This window comes from Pan paniscus, chromosome 17, assembly GCF_029289425.2.
Source record: "Pan paniscus chromosome 17, NHGRI_mPanPan1-v2.0_pri, whole genome shotgun sequence".
Taxonomy (NCBI): Eukaryota; Metazoa; Chordata; class Mammalia; order Primates; family Hominidae; genus Pan; species Pan paniscus.
In genome coordinates, this window is record NC_073266.2 from 80621814 (window position 1) to 80640445 (window position 18632).

The following is an 18632-nucleotide window of genomic DNA, read 5'->3' on the forward strand; positions in this document are numbered from 1 at the left end:
AAATAGTGACTACGTTCTATTTGAACTTGAATTAGTTATGGCACAAATGGGTGGAACATAAAAGAAGTAATTAGTAAAGGCAAATGGGAAAAGTCCAAAATTGGAATTTTGTTTTTAAATAACACTTGGGAGAGAACAAATTAGGAATGAAGACAACCTATTTCCCCATTCCCCGGCACACAGATCTCATTTTAAATAAAACAATAAGGAGGTAAGTTTTAAGTGGTGTCATAGGGAATGTTAGAAGCTAATGTTACTAATCTAAAAACTATCACTGCAAGGAAATATCCAGGTGGTTATGGGGCAGAGATATTGCAGGAAGTCTCTGCAGACATCTCAAATTGTTGGTCTTTGAAAAAAAGGTCCACATGTGATGCTCTCTGCAGTGTCATTGTCAAGATCATAACTAAGTTTATTGTAAGCCATTATCAAGATGCATTCTCATGTTGTGTACCTGGCTCCAAGGACCACAGTTGATTATTATCTTGGGGGACGTTTATTATTCCCTCTCTGTCTTTGTAAATAAAAATGACAAGTCAAAGTTTGGTAGTAGTTGAGAAAATTATTGACGTGTAATTACAGGAATTTGCTTCTTTGGTTCAGTTTGTTACTTTGAATCTTTACACTGTCTGCGTAGCTATTGTGGATTTATTATTTTCTGTAGCTGCACAGAAAATAATGTTTTAATGGTTTTTCATAATAAATAATATTATTTTCCATTTTATGTGGCATGAAAACTCTTTCACATTCATCACTTTGATCTCCCTGACTCCACTACCCCGTATGAGGCTGGTAGAATATGGTGGGACAAGTGTCACAACCCATTGAACTGATGAGGATCAAAGATGCAAAGAGGCCACATGCTTTGCCCAAAGTCGTGCACTTAGCAAGCCAGAATTCAAACCCTGACCTGATATCAAGAGTTTACTGCCTGTCAAGAGGACTTGCAATCCTTCCACAGATTTAGTTTCCCCTTTGAACTGATAACAACTGTTTCAAAAGTAAGAACCTTTTTGGATTAAGCTTGAAAAAGGAGAATTGAGGGAGTTGGAGAAGATGTTTTCCTGTTTTAACAACTTAATTAACAAGTATGGGGTGAGGTGGGGAGCAGCGGGGGCCTGAAGAGGAAGGCGTTTTGCAGACACATCACTTGTGCATGAGATGTCAAATATCTGTACACAGGGTCTGGTCCGGTGCTGTGGTCCAGGATGGTGGCCACCAGCCACATGTGGCTCTTGAGCACTTGAAATGTGGCTCACTCACACTGAGATATGCTGCCACTGTCAATTCCACATTGACTTCAAAGACTTAGTATGAAAAAAAAAAACATAGCCTATTGTGGTGTTATGATAGGGACTGGTTTTCCTCCATGGTTCCTGGCTTGTGACTGCATAGCCTTTGTTACCGTCTTTTATTATGATGTTGGGTGTGTTAAGTCTCTGACCTACTTCTGCCCCTTTTCACCTGCCCCAGGGCAGGACTCTACTGCTTTTCTGATTGAGGTTCTTTTCTTTTTCTCAGGCTTAATTCACTTTATTTTTCTTGTGTAAAAACCCTATGTTGTAGCCACAGCTGGAGCCTAGGTCCACTGCACGGAGACTCCGTGCAGCTGATTGAGGTCCTTAAGACCTTCCTATGAGTGGTTCCTACCCTGTGACCTGGGGAAAGGAATGCTGACATCATGAAGCTTCCATAAAAACCCAGCGGACAGGGTTCAAGGAGCCTCCAGACAGCTGAACATGCTGAGGTTCCTGGAGGGTGGCACCAAGGGAGGGCGTAGAAGCTCCACACCCTGTCCCCCATTCCTCACCCCACGTGTCTCTTCATCTGTATCCTTTGCAATATCTTTTACGATAAACCGGTAAACATAAGTAAGTATTTCCCTGAGTTCTGTGAGCTGCTCCAGCAAATTCACTGAAGCCAAAGAGGGGGCTCTGGGGACCCCAACTTGAAGCTTGTTGGTCAGCAGTTCCAAAGGCCTGGACTTCTGACTGGTGTGGTCGGGGCAGTCTTGGGAACTGAGTCCTCAACCTGTGGGATCTGACAAGGTCTCCAGGTAGACAGTGTTGGAACTGAATTACAGGACAGCCAGCTAGTGTTCCCTGCTTGGTGTGTGGGGAAAAATACCCATACATTAGGTCACAGAAGTCTTCTGTGTTGATGATTGTTGTGGTATGATGGTAGAGGAAAGACACAGTTTGAGAGTTTTCCCTACATGCCTATCTCAAAATTTTTGTATTATATGTTAACATGATAAATTGGGTTAAATAAAATATATTTAACAATTAATTTCATGGGGTTATTGAAAAAATTTTTAAATGTGGCTACTAACAAATTAAAAATTACATACGCTGGCCAGGTACAGTGGCTCATGCCTGTAATCCTAGCACTTCGGGAAGCTGAGGCAGGCAGATTGCTTGAGTTCAGGGGTTCAAGACCACCCTGGGTAACATGGTGAAACCCTGTCTCTATTAAATGTACAAAAACTACCCTAGCATGGTGGCATGCGCCTGTAGACCCAGCTACTTGGGAGGCTGAGGCAGGAGAATTGCTTGATCCCAGGAGGCGGAGGTTGCAGTGAGCCGAGATCGTGCCACTGCACTCCAGCCTGGGTGGCAGAGAGACTCCGTCTGAAAAAAAAAAAAATTACATATGTGGCTCACATCTGTGGCTCACATTTAATTTCTGTTGGGTAGTGCTGTTCCCGAGGTTTACCCTTTGTATATGACAGTCACTTTGTAGGTGAGGGTGAGGCCAGGAGTCCAGCTGTGGCTCAAATAGGACAGAGACACTTGCAGTAGAGGGTGGAAAGAAAGACCGCTGGTCCACCCTGCTTTCCCCTGGGAACGGGGTTCTTGTTATGCAAGAACATTAAAGAAGAGGCAAGAGCTCCGTGTGGCATTTTCAGTGGAAGCATATTCACTTCTGAAACCTAGTTTCTCTCCTAAACTCCACCCAAGGCAAAATGGATTATTGCTTCCTGGAAATCGAACCAGGGGACTTTAAAGTGTTTCATATTAAAAACAGAAAAGCCCAAGAAGGAGAAAAATAATTACATTTCTAAAAGCTCTTAGAACAAATGCTTGCTTGTGAGAAATAACTTTTCTATAAATATTTTATTCCTCTTTTTTCCCCTTTTTGTTCTCTAGCTGAGAGGTTCCACATGGATATAGGAGACGATGTTCCCCTTGGGAGAGAGGATCAAAGCTCCCCTGAGCTGCTTGCTGCTGAGTTTTACTCATAATAATCTTTGTGGCTTCTACCCCAACCTGCCTGCAGGGCTCTGAGATGGAGTAAGCTCAAAACTGTGGAAAAACAAAGAATACGGAGAAAAATCCATTGCTCCTTAGCATCCAAGCTGGTGTTCCAAACAGAAAGATCCAAGGCTTGGCTGCAGAGAGAGAGAGAGAGAGAGAGAGAAATGTTTATGGTTTACCTGTGGGAACCCAGCCTGGGTCTTAATAATTTATAAAGCCTGGAGCCCACCTCACCACCCTCTGCATGAAGCTCAACACATATTTGTCAAATGGCTGGATCCATTCATCAACCCACAAAATGAGCACTGTGTGAGCTGAGGTGCCCACGGTGTTGAACCTGGAAACCTGAGGAAATGATGATACCAGCAGGAGGAAGGGGAAGCTGAGGAAGGACCTAGTCTTGGGAGTAGGTTGTAAATTTGATTTGGCCCATGAATGGCCTTAGATAATATGATAGTCAAGATCCAGTGTCCGTGGACAGCAGGTGGCTGAAAAAAGAGGACTTAAGGTTGACTTTGATGATCAGCAGCATAGAGTCAGTTCTCGCCTAGGGAAACATGATCATATTTGGAGTTTTAAAGAGATGTTGCTATGTGAAATATGTCCAAATGGAGGAACTAGGATGGTGTAGGGCTGAGACTGTGGCTAGAACATTTGGCTTCATAGAGCAATGCCTATAAGGATATATTTTGCTGTCATTGCATTTGATCACCTCACATGCAACAAGAGTAGACTTGTCCTGTGTCACTGCTGATGGATAATTCTCCATGGATCTCTCATGTTTCTGTCTATGTTGTAAGTAAGGTGCTGATTGCTCTGTTCTGGACTCTTTTCAAAAACACGTATATAGCGAACAGCTTTGGAACACAGAGATAATATCTCTTTCCAGAACAAAAGGCAGACATGCTTACTGCCTAATACAGAAGATTCAAGCTCCCTAAATTCAGACTTCTCCTATATTATGACTCATTGTGTCTGTCCTATCCACATTTTCCTGAGAGAATTGGGGCTTGGGGACCCCACTTAAATATGCTGATAACTCTGGCAACTGCAATTACTGAGTAATCTGACCCCAGGAGTGTTAGTTTTCAACCAGCATCCATAAAATTGTGGCCGACTGACTTGATAACTTGCAAGTAGGGAAAAACTCAGGCCTTTCAGAGTTTTTGACAGTCACCCTCTGAGATTCTTGTTGTGGGGTCCATGGAGGAGCTGTAGGAGACTCTGAAAGGAGTCTGTAATTAAAGTCAAGTCACCTGCTATAGGCAGTGAGAGAAAAGAACAGGGCCTGATTGCTTTGGGGCTATGGCTTTCATTGTGGATGTGGGCTGAGATAGCTGTGATTCAGGATACAGACAGACAGACAGAAAAAACTAATGACAAGTATGGTAAGGTGGGCAATGAGCTACCATTTTTTAATGCAAAATAACAAAAAGGAATTTTTGCATATGTTTGCAACAAAAAGAATACAAACAGGCACAGATATTTACAGATGATATAGAGAAAGAAGAAGACTTGGCTCTTTCTTTTGCCTTTATTCAGCAAATTATGAAGTGCAAAAAGATAAAAAGAAGAAATTACAGTCTGTGTTTGATGGAGAGCTATTTGGAGAACAGCACAGGGCTCTATTTTTGGCCTTGACCTGTTTTGTAATTTTATCAAAGACTTAGACAAAGGTGTAGAAGACTGTCTTATCAGATCTGTAGACGACACAAATTTGGAGGGCTAGATAATGAGACACAGGTAAGAATTGAGACTCAGAATGTTCACATGGCTTGGCATGGAGGGCAGAGACCAAGAAAATGAAATTTTACAGAGGTGTCAAGACTTGAGTTTGTGCTAAAAGAAATCAATTGTGTAAATTTTCACAGGCATCCTAGTGGTTCATGAAAAAAAAAAAGAGCTGGGGTTAATGTCAATCTCAATGTAACAGACAACAATACAGAACACTGGGTAAAACATGAATGTGGCTCTGATCCCTGTCACTAAGATGTGGCTTCCAGGCTAGGAAGGGAGTAGCCCCAAAGCACTTGGGACAGGACAGCTGCTGACCAGGGAATGATATTCATTTGGTGTCATCTTCTAAAGGGATGTCGAAAAATTAAGTGCATTCAAATGGGGGCAACTAGGATAATGAAGGCTTGTAAATGGCTGGGACATTCAGCATGAAGGAGCAAAACCCATTGAGAGATATTTTACTGTCTTTGCATTTGCTGTTTTGACAGCTTCAGGTGTTTGTGAACCTCCTGTTGAAGATGATGGCATCACAAAATAGAAAGAGGTTGGGTTCTTCAGTCACTTCCTGGATAAGAGGTTCTCAGGAAGAGTTTCCCAACCTACATTAGATTATGGCATGAGCGTACATCTCTTTGTCGAGGTACTTATATTTGGAGGTTTATTTGTTATTGCAGCCTAATTTAGTCTACCTTAACTAATGTACCTCTCTTAGCCTCATTTTCTACATCTGGACAATGGGAATAATAACATCTACTTCGTGAAATTCCTGTGAGATTCAAGTAAGATGATGACACGGTAATCATAATAGAAGGCTTCCTACTTCCTTAGACATCCTTCTCTTTTAAAATTTTTATTTATTTATTTATTTTTGTAGCGATATGGTCGAACTATGTTTCCCAGACTGGTCTCAAACTCCTGAGCTCAATTGATCCTCCCTCCTTGGCCCCCCAAAGTGCTGGGGTTACAGGCATGAGCCACCACACCCAGCCCTCTTTTTGTGCTGGTTCCTTTGTGAAAGTTCTGCTGTTGGAAGTGCTCCAGGACCCTACCCTCACCTACTGTCTCCTTCCACAGGAAATGTCACACAAATCCATGTCTATATACTATCCATATGCTGATGACTGATTGAAGTTCTGTATCGAGATTGAGACCCCTACTATCTATTCAAGAGGAGACTTAGACATGAGTCTGGCACTCAGGAGAGATACAGGATGGAGTTATCAACTGACAAGCGTTTTCTCTTGATTCTCCTCCACCAGATCTGATCCTCACTCACCTCACTTTCTCAATCCTTTTCTAATTCAATAAATGACACCACTATCCACTCAGTTGTTTGGGCAAAAAACCCAGCAGTCATCTTTGAACTCACCAGGGCAGATGGCCCATGCTTTGCCAAGGAAGATCCCTTGAGAGTGGTGTTAGTAACCAAAGAGACATATGTAGCAAAGTAGAGAAGCTAATCAACTTTAAACATTAAAAAATAGCACCCAAAATTAAATAGGGGGAGAGGGGTAAAAAATGTAAATTTGAGGATTAAAAGAAACAATGTCAAATTTCTGTTACAAGAAAACTTGTTTCTGTGTTTTCCATGTAGATGGTGTTTGAGTGTTAAATCATTGAGGGACTTAGATTCCCATTGTATACATTTACAGTTTGTATACATTTGCATACAGTTGAATAGTTTTTTGTGTATGTATCTCTTCCAAAAAGAATTGCTGAATGGCCAAATTGGCCCAGAAATGGTCCTGTCTGGCAAATCCTCCGTTCTTAGTATGAGGTTGCCAGGGACCTGAGATGCCGTCCTCCACTTGGTGGCAGTGTGTGGTGGGACACCAAAAAAGGGTGACTAAATCCATTGCCTTCTCTCCTCTTCCAGTAAATGTGGGATTGTAGAGGGTTTTGAGGGTAGAGTCCTGGAGCACTTCAACAGCAGAACTTTCACAAAGGAACCAGCACAAAAACAAACAGGGCTGAGCGCAGTGGCTCATGCCTATGTTGATAGGAATCGCAACCAGATTTGTTTTATATCACTTTAAAAATGTATACAATGGAAGCTACGTACCACAATGGTTTGATAATTGAAAACCGTCTACATAAAACATACAGAAACAAGTTCTTTTTTAACACTTGGAAATTTGGCACTTTCTCTCCTCAAATTCACATTTTCACCCCCATTTTATCCCAGATGAGATTTCTTAATGTTAACATTTAAAATTGATTAGCTTTTCATACTTTTCTACAGCCAAGATTAAGCTTATGCATTTAAATGCATTTTTAGTGACCTTAAGGCTTTACTTTTTGTTCCCAGACTGAGTAATTATTACAACTATTATTTTTATCCAATTACTTGTTTCCTTGGTGCTGACAGAAAGATTAATTTAAATAAAATACTCCGCTGGGTAGTATCTGCTTTTCAGTTTCCAATAAAGTCCAGAGGAGTGCCTGGAGGGGCTTCTGGGAAGGGGTCTTCTGATGAATCAGCCGATGTGCCACCCCAACTTGACAGAAGGCCCCCTTGTCAGCAGTTTGAAAGACATATACCACGCTTGCCCATGTATGACGGTTCATTTTTTAAATTTAAATGTCAATAGTTGCTAAGGATATAATTTCCAATGCACTGTTTAATAGCATAAGAAAGAAAATTGTTCCCAAACTGTCTGTGGCAGAACTTTTTTGTATGATGTCATTTGTAACCCCTTCCATGAAGTAATTATGATTCCTGATAAAATGCTTGGGTAATTTCTGGATAAACTTTAATGGGATTAAGAACTGCTGAGAAGTCAGGGTCTCCACTCAGCTATCTAAACCACGTCAACCAGTCTCGAGCTGTTCTTCTGTTGTGGTGCCATTTCTTTTTTCTGTTTGTGTCTCTTCCAAAAAAGAATCACTGAATTGGCTGGCTTGCTGGGAGCCTCTTCTCTTGAGGCCAGTCTGAAATAGAATTCTGACACAGGCTAATAACAAGTTTGTCTGACAAGTTATTTTAAGAATTCACATTTAAAAAATAAATTTGTTACATCATTTTCAAACGATATCCATTGGAATCGAAATACCATACTGGCATGATACTCAATACCCTACATGAAAAATATAGGAGTTACTTTTTGACACTTGGACATTTTACATTTCTTTTTCTTCTCCTCAAATTCATAATTCTGCCTCTCATTTTATCCTAATATAATATTTCTTACGACTAAATTTACAACTTACAATTTCTTAAAATTGATTGACCTCAGAATCATCTATAGCAAATCTGTAAATTTTTGTGACCATAAGGTTTTTTGTGTTCCTGAGTTGAGTATACAATTACTATTACCCAACTCATAAAAATGCACAAATATATTACAATTTTGACAAATAATTATTAAGTATAAAATTTAAATTTTATTGGAAATAAATCTCTTAAAAGAGATGGGACTAGTTTATTCCCTCTCTCCTCCATCCCCAGAAAGACACATAAACATAAATAAAAACTACATAATGCTAGAGGGAACTAGTGTTCACCACTGAGTCTATTCTTGTTTTTTATCTTTATGGATATAAGCTCTGAGGAGGGCTGTTCACATAACAACTACATGAGATTGGAAAGAGTTTTGTTATAGCAACGTTATTCAACTCTTTGAATTTCTGGTATATTCAAAAGTCACATTAAAAAATCTATCGGCTGTCTTCACTAGAAACTCTTTCAACTTTGTTGAAAGCAAAGAATTGGAAAACCAGTTTCCAAAAAGATTTGCTCCCCAGTCATTACAGTCCAATATAGCTCCAGGATTTCAAATCATGCCTTTCAGTAACCCAAGAATTCTAACACTCCAGGGCCATGCCCAGTGGTGTGTAGGTAAATTCACTCTCTGGGGAAAAAAGAAAAAGGCAAAGAAAAGAAAGCCCTGCTTTATAGCTTTTGTTCGTTTACATGGTATAAAGGCTTCCACCACAACCAATTTTTTTTTTCTTTTTTTCTTTTTCTTTTTTTTTTTTAATGTTCATGTTTTGCTCTGTCACCCAGGCTGGAGTACAATGGTGCGATCTCAGCTCACTGCAACCTCCACCTACTGGTTTCAAGCAATTCTCCTGCCTCAGCCTCCCGAGTAGCTGGGATTACAGGTGCCCACCACCACACCCTGCTAGTTTTTGTATTTTTAGTAGAGATGGCGTTTCACCACGTTGGCCAGGCTGGTCTCAAACTCTTGACCTCATGATCCGCTGGCCTCGGCCTCCCAAAATGCTGGGATTACAGGCGTGAGCCACCGCACCCGGCCACCAAGGCCAATTTCAAGCCACTAACCTGACTTCACTGACACACGCTTGGGATGACAGGCACACAGTCAGCTCTCCGGGCCAGTATGAGACACTCAGTACCGCAGGGCATCACAGTTAGATTCAGACAGAGGGAGGAGTGTGTCCCTCTTCTGAGAAGTGTGACAGATGATTGTGAAAGGGGAGAGTGAGGAGAGTTGTCTGAACTCAGGGGTGTACTCACGGAAATCGGTTTATGAAGGAGTACCCATGGGTGTTGAGAACATTGATTCTTCTAAACATCCCATGCCTGGGTACTCCTTGGGAAGGCTGTGCCACCATGGTTCCAAGTGCAGCAATTTGGAGGCTACCGATTCAAAGGATGGAGTATGGACCTTGGAGTCAGCCACACCAGGGCTCAAATACTGCCTATGTAATTTATGATTATTGAGAACTTGGGCATATAGTTTCAACGTCTTGAGTCTCAGTTATCTCCTACAAAATACAAGAGGCCAATACCTACCTTGCAAGGTTTGAGAGCAAAAGGTAGCATGCATACAGTGTTGTATCCAGCAGGTGTTCAACAGATGAATGCTACTATCAGAGTCCTTTTAATTGAGTCTAAGTGATGTGACTTGAAGGGTTGAGGATTAGGGTATCAGGACCTGAACCCAGTGGGAAACATCAGATCCCTTGCCATTTAGGGTTCACCTGCTCCAAAGCAAGTAGCTGCTTTGGTTCCATCTAAAAATGTTGACTTCAAAACAGAACTTTCAGCTTATTTCCCTCTTTTTCATACACATTTCATCTTATAAATTGCAGAGGCTGGGATCTCTGGTCTATATGGAAGAACACACTCAACAGCAACAGTAGCTCTCCCAGGGAGTAGAACTCAAGACTGGTCTATCTTGTACCTAACCAGGAGGGTTATTACCAAGAAACAAGAGTCTCCTTCTAAGGTGGTTTCACCTGTAAGGCAATCCCTTAGCCTGGTCCCTGAGGGCTTCATTAGAGTAGGGTCCTGGTGATTTTACTGGCTTGTTAAGAAGGCTTTTCAAAGTCTTGTGTAATGATGATGAATGGCAGGGCAAAATCATGTTAACACATTATAAACAATTCCAGGCACAACCAGTATCTCACACTGTACTTTATTTTTCTTCACAATATTAACTAGACAGACAAGGAAAGTTTAACGGCAATGTGACTTTTTCCAACAACACAAACAAAGTGCCATTATAGCTAATGGTGGCCAACTGGAGACTTACTTTACCTTAGCCATGTAAAGTATCCTTACCATATTTTTTATGTGTACAGTGTTGCAGGATATCAGCCACCCCTTAAAAGTATCAATCTTAAAAAGAGCCGTGGAAGGTAAAAGTATGAAAATCTTGATAACAAAAGCTTTCAATACAAAAACACTTATTGTACACTTATTTTTATTTAAAACAAAAATATCCCCAGTAACTCAAAACAAAAGCAAACCTTGGTTGAAAACTTAAGAAGGTATAATAAACAAAACCACCAAAAGAAAGCTTCCCCAAAAGAAATGCAATCCACTGTCACTCTTGCAAATTCTACCTTGGAGGGAAAAACTTAATGAAATGAGCTATCTGGAGGGCCCACGGCAGATTTTCCAAAAGGTTTAGGTGCATGGATTTACTCAGTATCTACACTACAGTCTTATTTATTAATAGTCTCAGAATTTTCTTGATTGAGCCAGCCTTTCCATCCTCCACCAGTGTTCCCATCTTCTGTGCTCAGCTTGGTATGCAGAACAACCTTGTTGTTGATAGGATGTTGGCTTGAAGTTATTTTTCTGGGGCAGTCCAGATGAACCGGTACAGTACCATTCATGCTCCATCTGATTTTCTTTGCATCCAGTGAGATGCATATTTCATGATTGTCCAAGGTCATGGTTGTCCAAAGACATGGAACAGAATGATTCACTGGGTAAGACTAAAGGACTTGTATTATCACTTTCCAATTCAGTTTCACATTGCTTAATTTTATAAAATTTTTTTCTGTATTGTACATAATAAACATTTAGAAACAGATGTCCCTACCAACCAGAAGGTTGTCATTAAATATCCTGTTAAAACTGCACATTTATTGTTTAAATACCCATTAGACATATCCAGCTTGAAATTTATACCATTGCACTGCCAAACGGAGCTGCACTTTGAGCCATGCTGATGTCTCTGGAATCTAAATGTCGTACCACAAACTTCAAAATGTTTCTCATTTGTCACATAAGGTTCTTCGCAGAGGCATCACATCGACCCCAATACAGGTCCTTCATACCCTTAGTTCTGGTTATTCCGAAAACTTCCAACTCCCTGATCCAAACTTGGGAATGTTTTACATTTAAAAATTCTTCCTCCCTCCCACCCCTCCAACAAATGTCCTTTGTCCCATAATAATTAAAAAAAAAAATCCCTGAAAGATCCAAATTGAATAACAATAAAGATCTGATTGGAACCTTCATAAGCTTGACAATGTAGAATTGTATTTCTTAAAAAGTGTGTAACCACATTTGTCTGGGCTGCAAAAGACACCACAGAATAAGATCAGAATAGAATTTCAACTGACTCCCTAATTTCCTTAGAATGGCTTGTATTTCGAGCCTTTCCTGTTTTTCTCTGATAGAGTAGGTGTACATTACTAACTATAAGTGATAAGAAAGTCTAAAAACAGCCACTGCCTTAAAAGTACAATTGGAATTAGAGTTTAAGTTCACATTTATAAACTATTTGTTTTAGGATAAGTTTAATTACAAATAGAGACTATTTGCAATTCTGTTCACTCAATAGATCCTGGAGGTGAAAGCTAGACATGTGTTGGGATTGCCCTAATTATTTACATTTAATCTTGATTATTATAACTCCTCTCGATTTATAATCACTTCCTAATTTTTCCCACTGGGCCAGAGCTACATCTTTAGATGATAAGCATTTACTAATAAAACAAAGATCACATATAAATGGAAGGCCACATCTGAACACAGAGAGGTAAGTGAGCTGTGGAGAGAATGTTTGAACTAAATTGAGGTGCTTCCTTAATTCTGTGACTTTAATCCACATCTTAAGCCTGCCAGAGTTTTCTGCCCCTGCAAAATCTTCGGAGACGACCCGATGGCCATAGACCCTGTCAGCTGTCATTCTGGCCTCTCTTTCGGAGTATTTGTGCAGCGAGGGACTGGGAGGGCCGAGGAGGTTCTCAGATGTTCTTCTCCTTTTGGGGCTTTTTTTAGAGCCCTTGTCCCCAATTTGGAAAGTGCGTATACTCTATTTAACTCTGACCCTGGCCAGTGTAAAGAGGAGTACATACAGAGGACTGTTTTTTCATTCATAAAGAGCAGTTAAGATGCAGATGTGAATCCCTCTTCAATACAAAATAGGGATGGTTCTCTGTTGCCCAACTGCAAAATAATTAGATATAATGAAAAAAAAGAAGAGGAGAAAAAAATGACTAGTTGAGGCTTTTATATACATTCATTGCTTCTAACATGTTTTTAACAATAAGGAAAATGCAACATCAACTACTCTTAGAGCAAGTGCAGCCACAATACTGTACAGTTCTGGGGCCAAGAGGCTGGGCACATTTACTGTTATTAAAACCAGGTAACAAAACCCCACAGCAAAAGGCAGCCAGCCAGCAATTAGCCCCCATGACCTCTTAATATATATACATTTTTCAAATACTCTGTGAATCCCGTTTGAACAACAACAAAAGACAAAACAGGCTTTATATTAAAAATGTCCACGTTCTTCATTGTTACTTCTAAAGCAGCTTGGAGGATCTTACCACGTGGAGCATACTGCAAACCGACTCCATTAAAATGATTTTGGCAGGATAGCAGCACAGGATTGGATATTCCATATTCATCACTTTGACAATGTAAACCTTTCATAAAATAATATTTTGCTTAAAAATTAGAATCATTCAAAGGTCTGATCATTCTGTTCCCTGAGGCCCGCCGGGGAGGCCTGGCTTCATACCACAGGTTTCCTGCTTTCTTGGTGGAGCGTAAGCACCACTGCATTTCAGGAAGACCCTGAAGGACAGCCATGAGAAAGCCCCCGCGGAAGGAGGGCAGGAGGGCTCTGGGTGGGTCTGTGTTGAAACAGGCCACGTAAAGCAACTCTCTAAAGGTCAAACCACCATAGATTTGAATCTGCTGGTCATTCCCCATCTGGATTTTTAACTGAATGAATCTCATGGGTTTAACCAAACATGCATGTAATCCTGAATACCATGAATTAAATGCGGAATTGCCCAGGGACGAGGAAACCTTCAAGAAACAAGGTCAAAGGGACAACAGATATAACTGTCACAATAAACAATTCTGTTGACGTGGAAATGCACATGACTTGGTTGAAACAAAGCTCCTCAGTGGCCAGTGACATCCAGGTTTTTCTTAGGTAGCTGAGACGCAGGGCTTATCTCACCTTCTCAGAATGCTTTTGAAGAATCAAGAGATAAAAATCTCAAACAGAAAATGATCACTTTTGCTCACAAATAGTGTATAGGCCATAACTAAATACAATTAAAAACAAAAAAACGCTGAGATGCATGTATTTTTTTAAAGCAGCTTTCGAAATATCAACCACAGCATTAAACATTGAACAGAGTACATTCCAAAGTTAATACAGATAAATGGTATATAATGCAATAATGCCACAGAGTTATTCCATCAATGTTTCAAGGCTGATTCTAAACTGGAAGAAAAAAAATTTCCTAGTTTATTTGCTGAAGATGTCACTTCTTTTGCTACTTCTTTATAGTTCCCCACCATTGATTTTTTTTTAATGCCCCAGGATATACAGATAACCCCCATATTCCACACCTGGAACTTTTTTTTTCTGTCAGGTTTTCAAATAAAACCAAACTACAGTGACAAGATAATGTTTTACATGTAATTCCATAGACAGAGGTCAATTAATCCATGACACCTCACTTCAATGCTTCCTTTAGGATTTGTGACCCTCTCCAAAGTCACTTAAAGCCTTGCTTTAAACTCACAGGTGGGCCAAGGCCACACAGCCAACGTGCCATGTGCTACGGCCAAAATGGGCCGTGGCCATTGCCTCTCCTCACGTTCCCAGCCTTCACCATGTCCTTCTGATAGGAAGGGCCCAGGGCCTCTGTTCCTTCCCTCTACAGTGATACATGTCTTAAGAAGGGTCGTGGCTCTCATGCTCCACGTGAAAACGGGCCTACCTGGAGGGCCCCAGGGTGACAGGCCCAGCCACGCCCCTCTATTGCTCTTTCTTGACAGTGGAATTCTGAGCTCCATCAGCTTCCAGACATTCGGAGACCACACTGCCCTGTTGATCATCCCTGGAGGAGGCCAGTGAGGGCCCAGGCTCAGTTCCAGGACCAGGCCTCCAAGCTGGGACACAGGCAGGTTCTGCGGACTTCGGTCTCCTATAAGCAGGCACTTGTGGCGGCCTGATGCTCTGGGTAACTCTAGCCTTCCTGATGCGGAAGTCACCGAAATGTTCACTTCCTCAAGTTCCAGAGGATTCTGTTTCTTACTCAGACAGAACCAGTATTGGGAGTTGGGGGTGCGTATCCAAAATATATGAATATACACGATCAGGGCTTAAGGTACTGGATGATATTGTATAAATTGCTAAAATGCTTTTCTCGGCACAATTGGTAGCTTAAAAAAATACTTTCCTATGACTTAAGGGCATTTTTCCCATCGCTGTCCTTCGGCGTGGAAATCTCAGTGGGTACTAGGTCCATCTGAAGTTCCCAACTCTTTTCCTCCCACCAGGTATGCATCATGTGAGTCATATGCAAAGAGTCTCTTCTTCAGGCCAGGGAGGCATGGACTTCCCCCCACAGGAACCCTCCCTCTGTTAATATCACAGCCCCCAGGGCAAAGAAATACAAGTGAATGAACACCTTCTCCCCAGCCTCCAGCAGCCAGAAAGCCAGCTTCCCCAATGATCAGGTCCTTTTTCCATCCGTCTGCTCTTCAGATGGTGATCCGGCCAACAACATGGAAAGCGAATCTGTGTTTACAGGCACAGAACATCCAGGTGGAGCCACACGAAGCGGTGCTTGGCAATTAGTGGTCGGATTTCCAAAGACAGGAGTTTTGATGGGACTGTCTTAAATAAATAAATCTTTTTTTCTTAATAATGTAAAAAATAAATGATATTTCCCTTTGGCAGTAAATAGCTGATTCGACGTTTTGCCTGAAGACTGTTAATTGTTGTGTGTGTGTGTGTGTCTGTCTGTGTGTGTTATGTTTATATGTGTGTTATTTTTTCTTAAACAGCCTGCAGCTTTGTTTCATGGTACATCACTGACAATGCATATTATTTCTACTGCTTTAGTGAACCTTTTGCATATTTGTTTGGGGCAGGCGTGTTGACTTCACTTGTGGCCCAGATAGGCACCCAGGGTGATGCAAGCTCCCACCAGGGCCAAACTGAGCAGAGTCTTCAGAGACAGCCAGGAGAAATCAAACAGAGGCCGCATGCTGGGGCCGTACAGTTCCACAAAGGCATCCTGCAGTTGGGGGAGAGGAGGGAAGAAAAAGAAAGAGTATTAGAGAGAGAGCAGAGAATGCCACCCCACAGAGAAAGAGGCATCCTGCCAGGGCAGCCTGGGCACCTTCAGAAGGGTGAGAGGGGAAAAGGCAAATGCTCTTTGGAGGCCATGATTCAGAAACCACTGTTTTCATTAATTCAAGGCATATTTATTGAGACCCTATTTACGTGCCAGCCATCTTAGAGATACAGCAGTGCATAAAATAGACTAAAAGTTCCTACTTCACGAAGCTTCCATCTAGTGGAACAGTATAGACAGCAATCAATAGAAATTATCACATGGTGTAGGAGAGAGTGCTAAGGGCCGAGGAGAAAAACAGCAGAGGCAGTTAGAAAATATTAGAGGTTTTGCAATTTTAGCTAGCATGCCCATCCATAAAAGTAATAAAATCTAGCAATGATGATGACCGTCATACTCCTCGATTGAGTGTTGACATCGTATCAAATGTCTGACATGCATTATTTTAGTCTTTGTACCAAACTTTTTCTTTCTTTCTTTTTTTTTTTAGAGACAAGAGTCTTGCTCTGTTGCCCAGGCTGCAGTGCAGTGGTGCAATCATGATCCACTGCAGCCTCGAACTGTTGGACTCAAGAGTGATCCTCCTGCTTCCGCCTCCTGAGTACCTAGGATTACCACGCTTGGCTAATTTTTAAATTTTTTGTAGAGATAGGGTCTTACTATACTTTCTAGGCTGGTCTTGAACTCCTGGGCTCAAGTGATTCTCCTGCCTCAGCCTCCCAAAGTTCTGGGATTAAAGGCATGAGCTTTCTCATCCAGCTAATTCTTTGTACCAATCTTATGAAGTTATTTTATTTGTTTCTGTTCTGAAGATGAAAAAGCTGAGAATCGCAGGGAATAAGAGACTTTTTAACAAATGGCAGAGCCAGGCTTTGAACCCAGATAGAAACCAGCAGCCTTCTCTCTGCTGATGCCCTGGCCTGGCTAATGGCAGCTCTGTGAGAGCATTTGGTCGGTCAAGGGCTCAGTCAGTGGAGGGGCCAAGGGCAGCCTTGACTGGTGCAGTGCCAGCCTCTAAGGTCAAGGTTCTCCTGGGGAAAGGGAGCTGTCAGGGGGTTTCTCTTGGGGGTGGCTAGACTGGACGACCACAACTCTGCATTTACTCAAATTGTGGATCTCACAAGGCAGGAGATCAGGGGAGTGTCACTGGATGTGCAGGTCCCTGAGAGACAAAAAGGGTGTCTCCCTTCCATTCCTATCTCTCCATCTCAAGTCGGGTCTGTAGTGTGTTGTAGCAAAGTCCACCCTCTGGATGGGCTTGGATTGAGCAAATCACCAATTGCTCATTTCCTAGATTTTGGGGAGATTATGTTTCACATTTGGGTCCAATGAGTATTTGGACAACTTTCTGAATGAATATTTGAATATATAAATCAGTAAATGAATTCTTTTTACTTCTGATTTATTCAGGATGAAGAAGAAAACGAGAATAGTTCCACATTATTCCCAACAACCCTGACTCAAAGCACACAATGTTATTACAGGAAACAGTAACATACCATGACCCTGGACATCGCTGTTGGGAGGGGCTCCCACAGTGCACAGAGGGGTTCCCTTTCTCTGGGGCAAGGGCTGTAGCAGTGGGACCAGGGATTCTCTTTGTCTCCCTCATGCTGGGCATGGTCTTGGTGCACTATAGGTGCGTAGTAAATGTTTGTTCACTTAAGCTTTCTGAATACAATCATTGGTCTTTGGCTTAATGCTTTACCCAAATGCTTATGAATCTGTTTGAAATTACTCCTTCTATATGTAACAACCTCTGAGAATCCTGAGGTAGTCTTGATGAGGATTTAAAGCATTGTTAGGGTAACTTTCCACATTATTAAATATAGATTTATACAATTATTTTCATGACATATAAAATGTGCCATACTTTAAAAAATTCATGTTTATAGTGTTTAAAACTTTTGCTATTATAAACAATATCATGATATATTTTTGTACATAAATTCTTGTCTATTTGTTCAGTTGCTTTTTTGAAACAAACTCCTAGAAGTGACCTCAATTGACCAGTCATCAATATTGCTTCCAGAAATCATGAAGGGCTTGCCTTGAGCCATCCTCACACTCTCATGGATTGCCCTCCAACCAATGCCACCTTTTACAAAAGGCAGGCAAGAATTTAGGGCGAGGGTCACACTGAGAGTGATCCTGCCCCCCAGGGGACATTTGGCAATGTTTGGAAGCATTTTTAGTGGTCATGATTTGGGGTGAGGGTGCTACTGGTATCTAGTGGGCAGAGGCCGCGGACGCTGTTCAACATCCCACAATGCACAGGGCAGCCCCCCAATGCTAACAGGGCTGAGGCTGAGAAACTCTGGTTTATAAGATGCTCTGTAATCACAGACCATAGAAGAACAGATGACCCATCCTGTGTGTCAACAGCATTGGTCAAATCAGCACAATCAGCTAGCCCAGACCAGCGACTGCTAACCCAGTGGGCCTTCTGCATCTTTGGAGGTCCTTGGTTAACTTTTACCAGGAGAGGGCGCAAGGGCTTTCTTCTTCTTTTTAAATATCTATTGTTAAACATTTCTAAATTTCAGTGTTAGAAAAGCGAGGCAATAGACGTACATAAAATGTGTGTTTAGTGCTCTTAGCACAGAGCTAAGGCACAATCATGATTGTCTGCCAAGATGCACACCCCTCTCCATATAAGCAGGGATCAGTGGGGCAGGAAGGAGTCAGGACTTCTCCACAAGCCGGAACTCTGCCTCTTCCAGGGAGCAACCCAAGACATCACAGACACGGCTGCAAATGTCAACTAGTCCTCCCATCCATGCTTCTCTCTCTGAGGGATGGGTAGGCTGAAACCCC

General features: G+C 41.6%; 1 protein-coding gene across 1 annotated transcript in view; it reads right to left on the reverse strand.

Moving 5' to 3' along the window:
- Positions 1-10359: 10359 nt before the first annotated feature.
- Positions 10360-18632, reverse strand: part of BCL2 (BCL2 apoptosis regulator) — a 198014-nt gene continuing 189741 nt past the window's right edge. Inside the window, exon 3 of the mRNA XM_034943915.3 lies at positions 10360-15755. Coding sequence (XP_034799806.1) covers positions 15621-15755 — 135 coding nt within the window. The 3' untranslated portion in view covers positions 10360-15620. The remainder of the gene's footprint in view (positions 15756-18632) is intronic.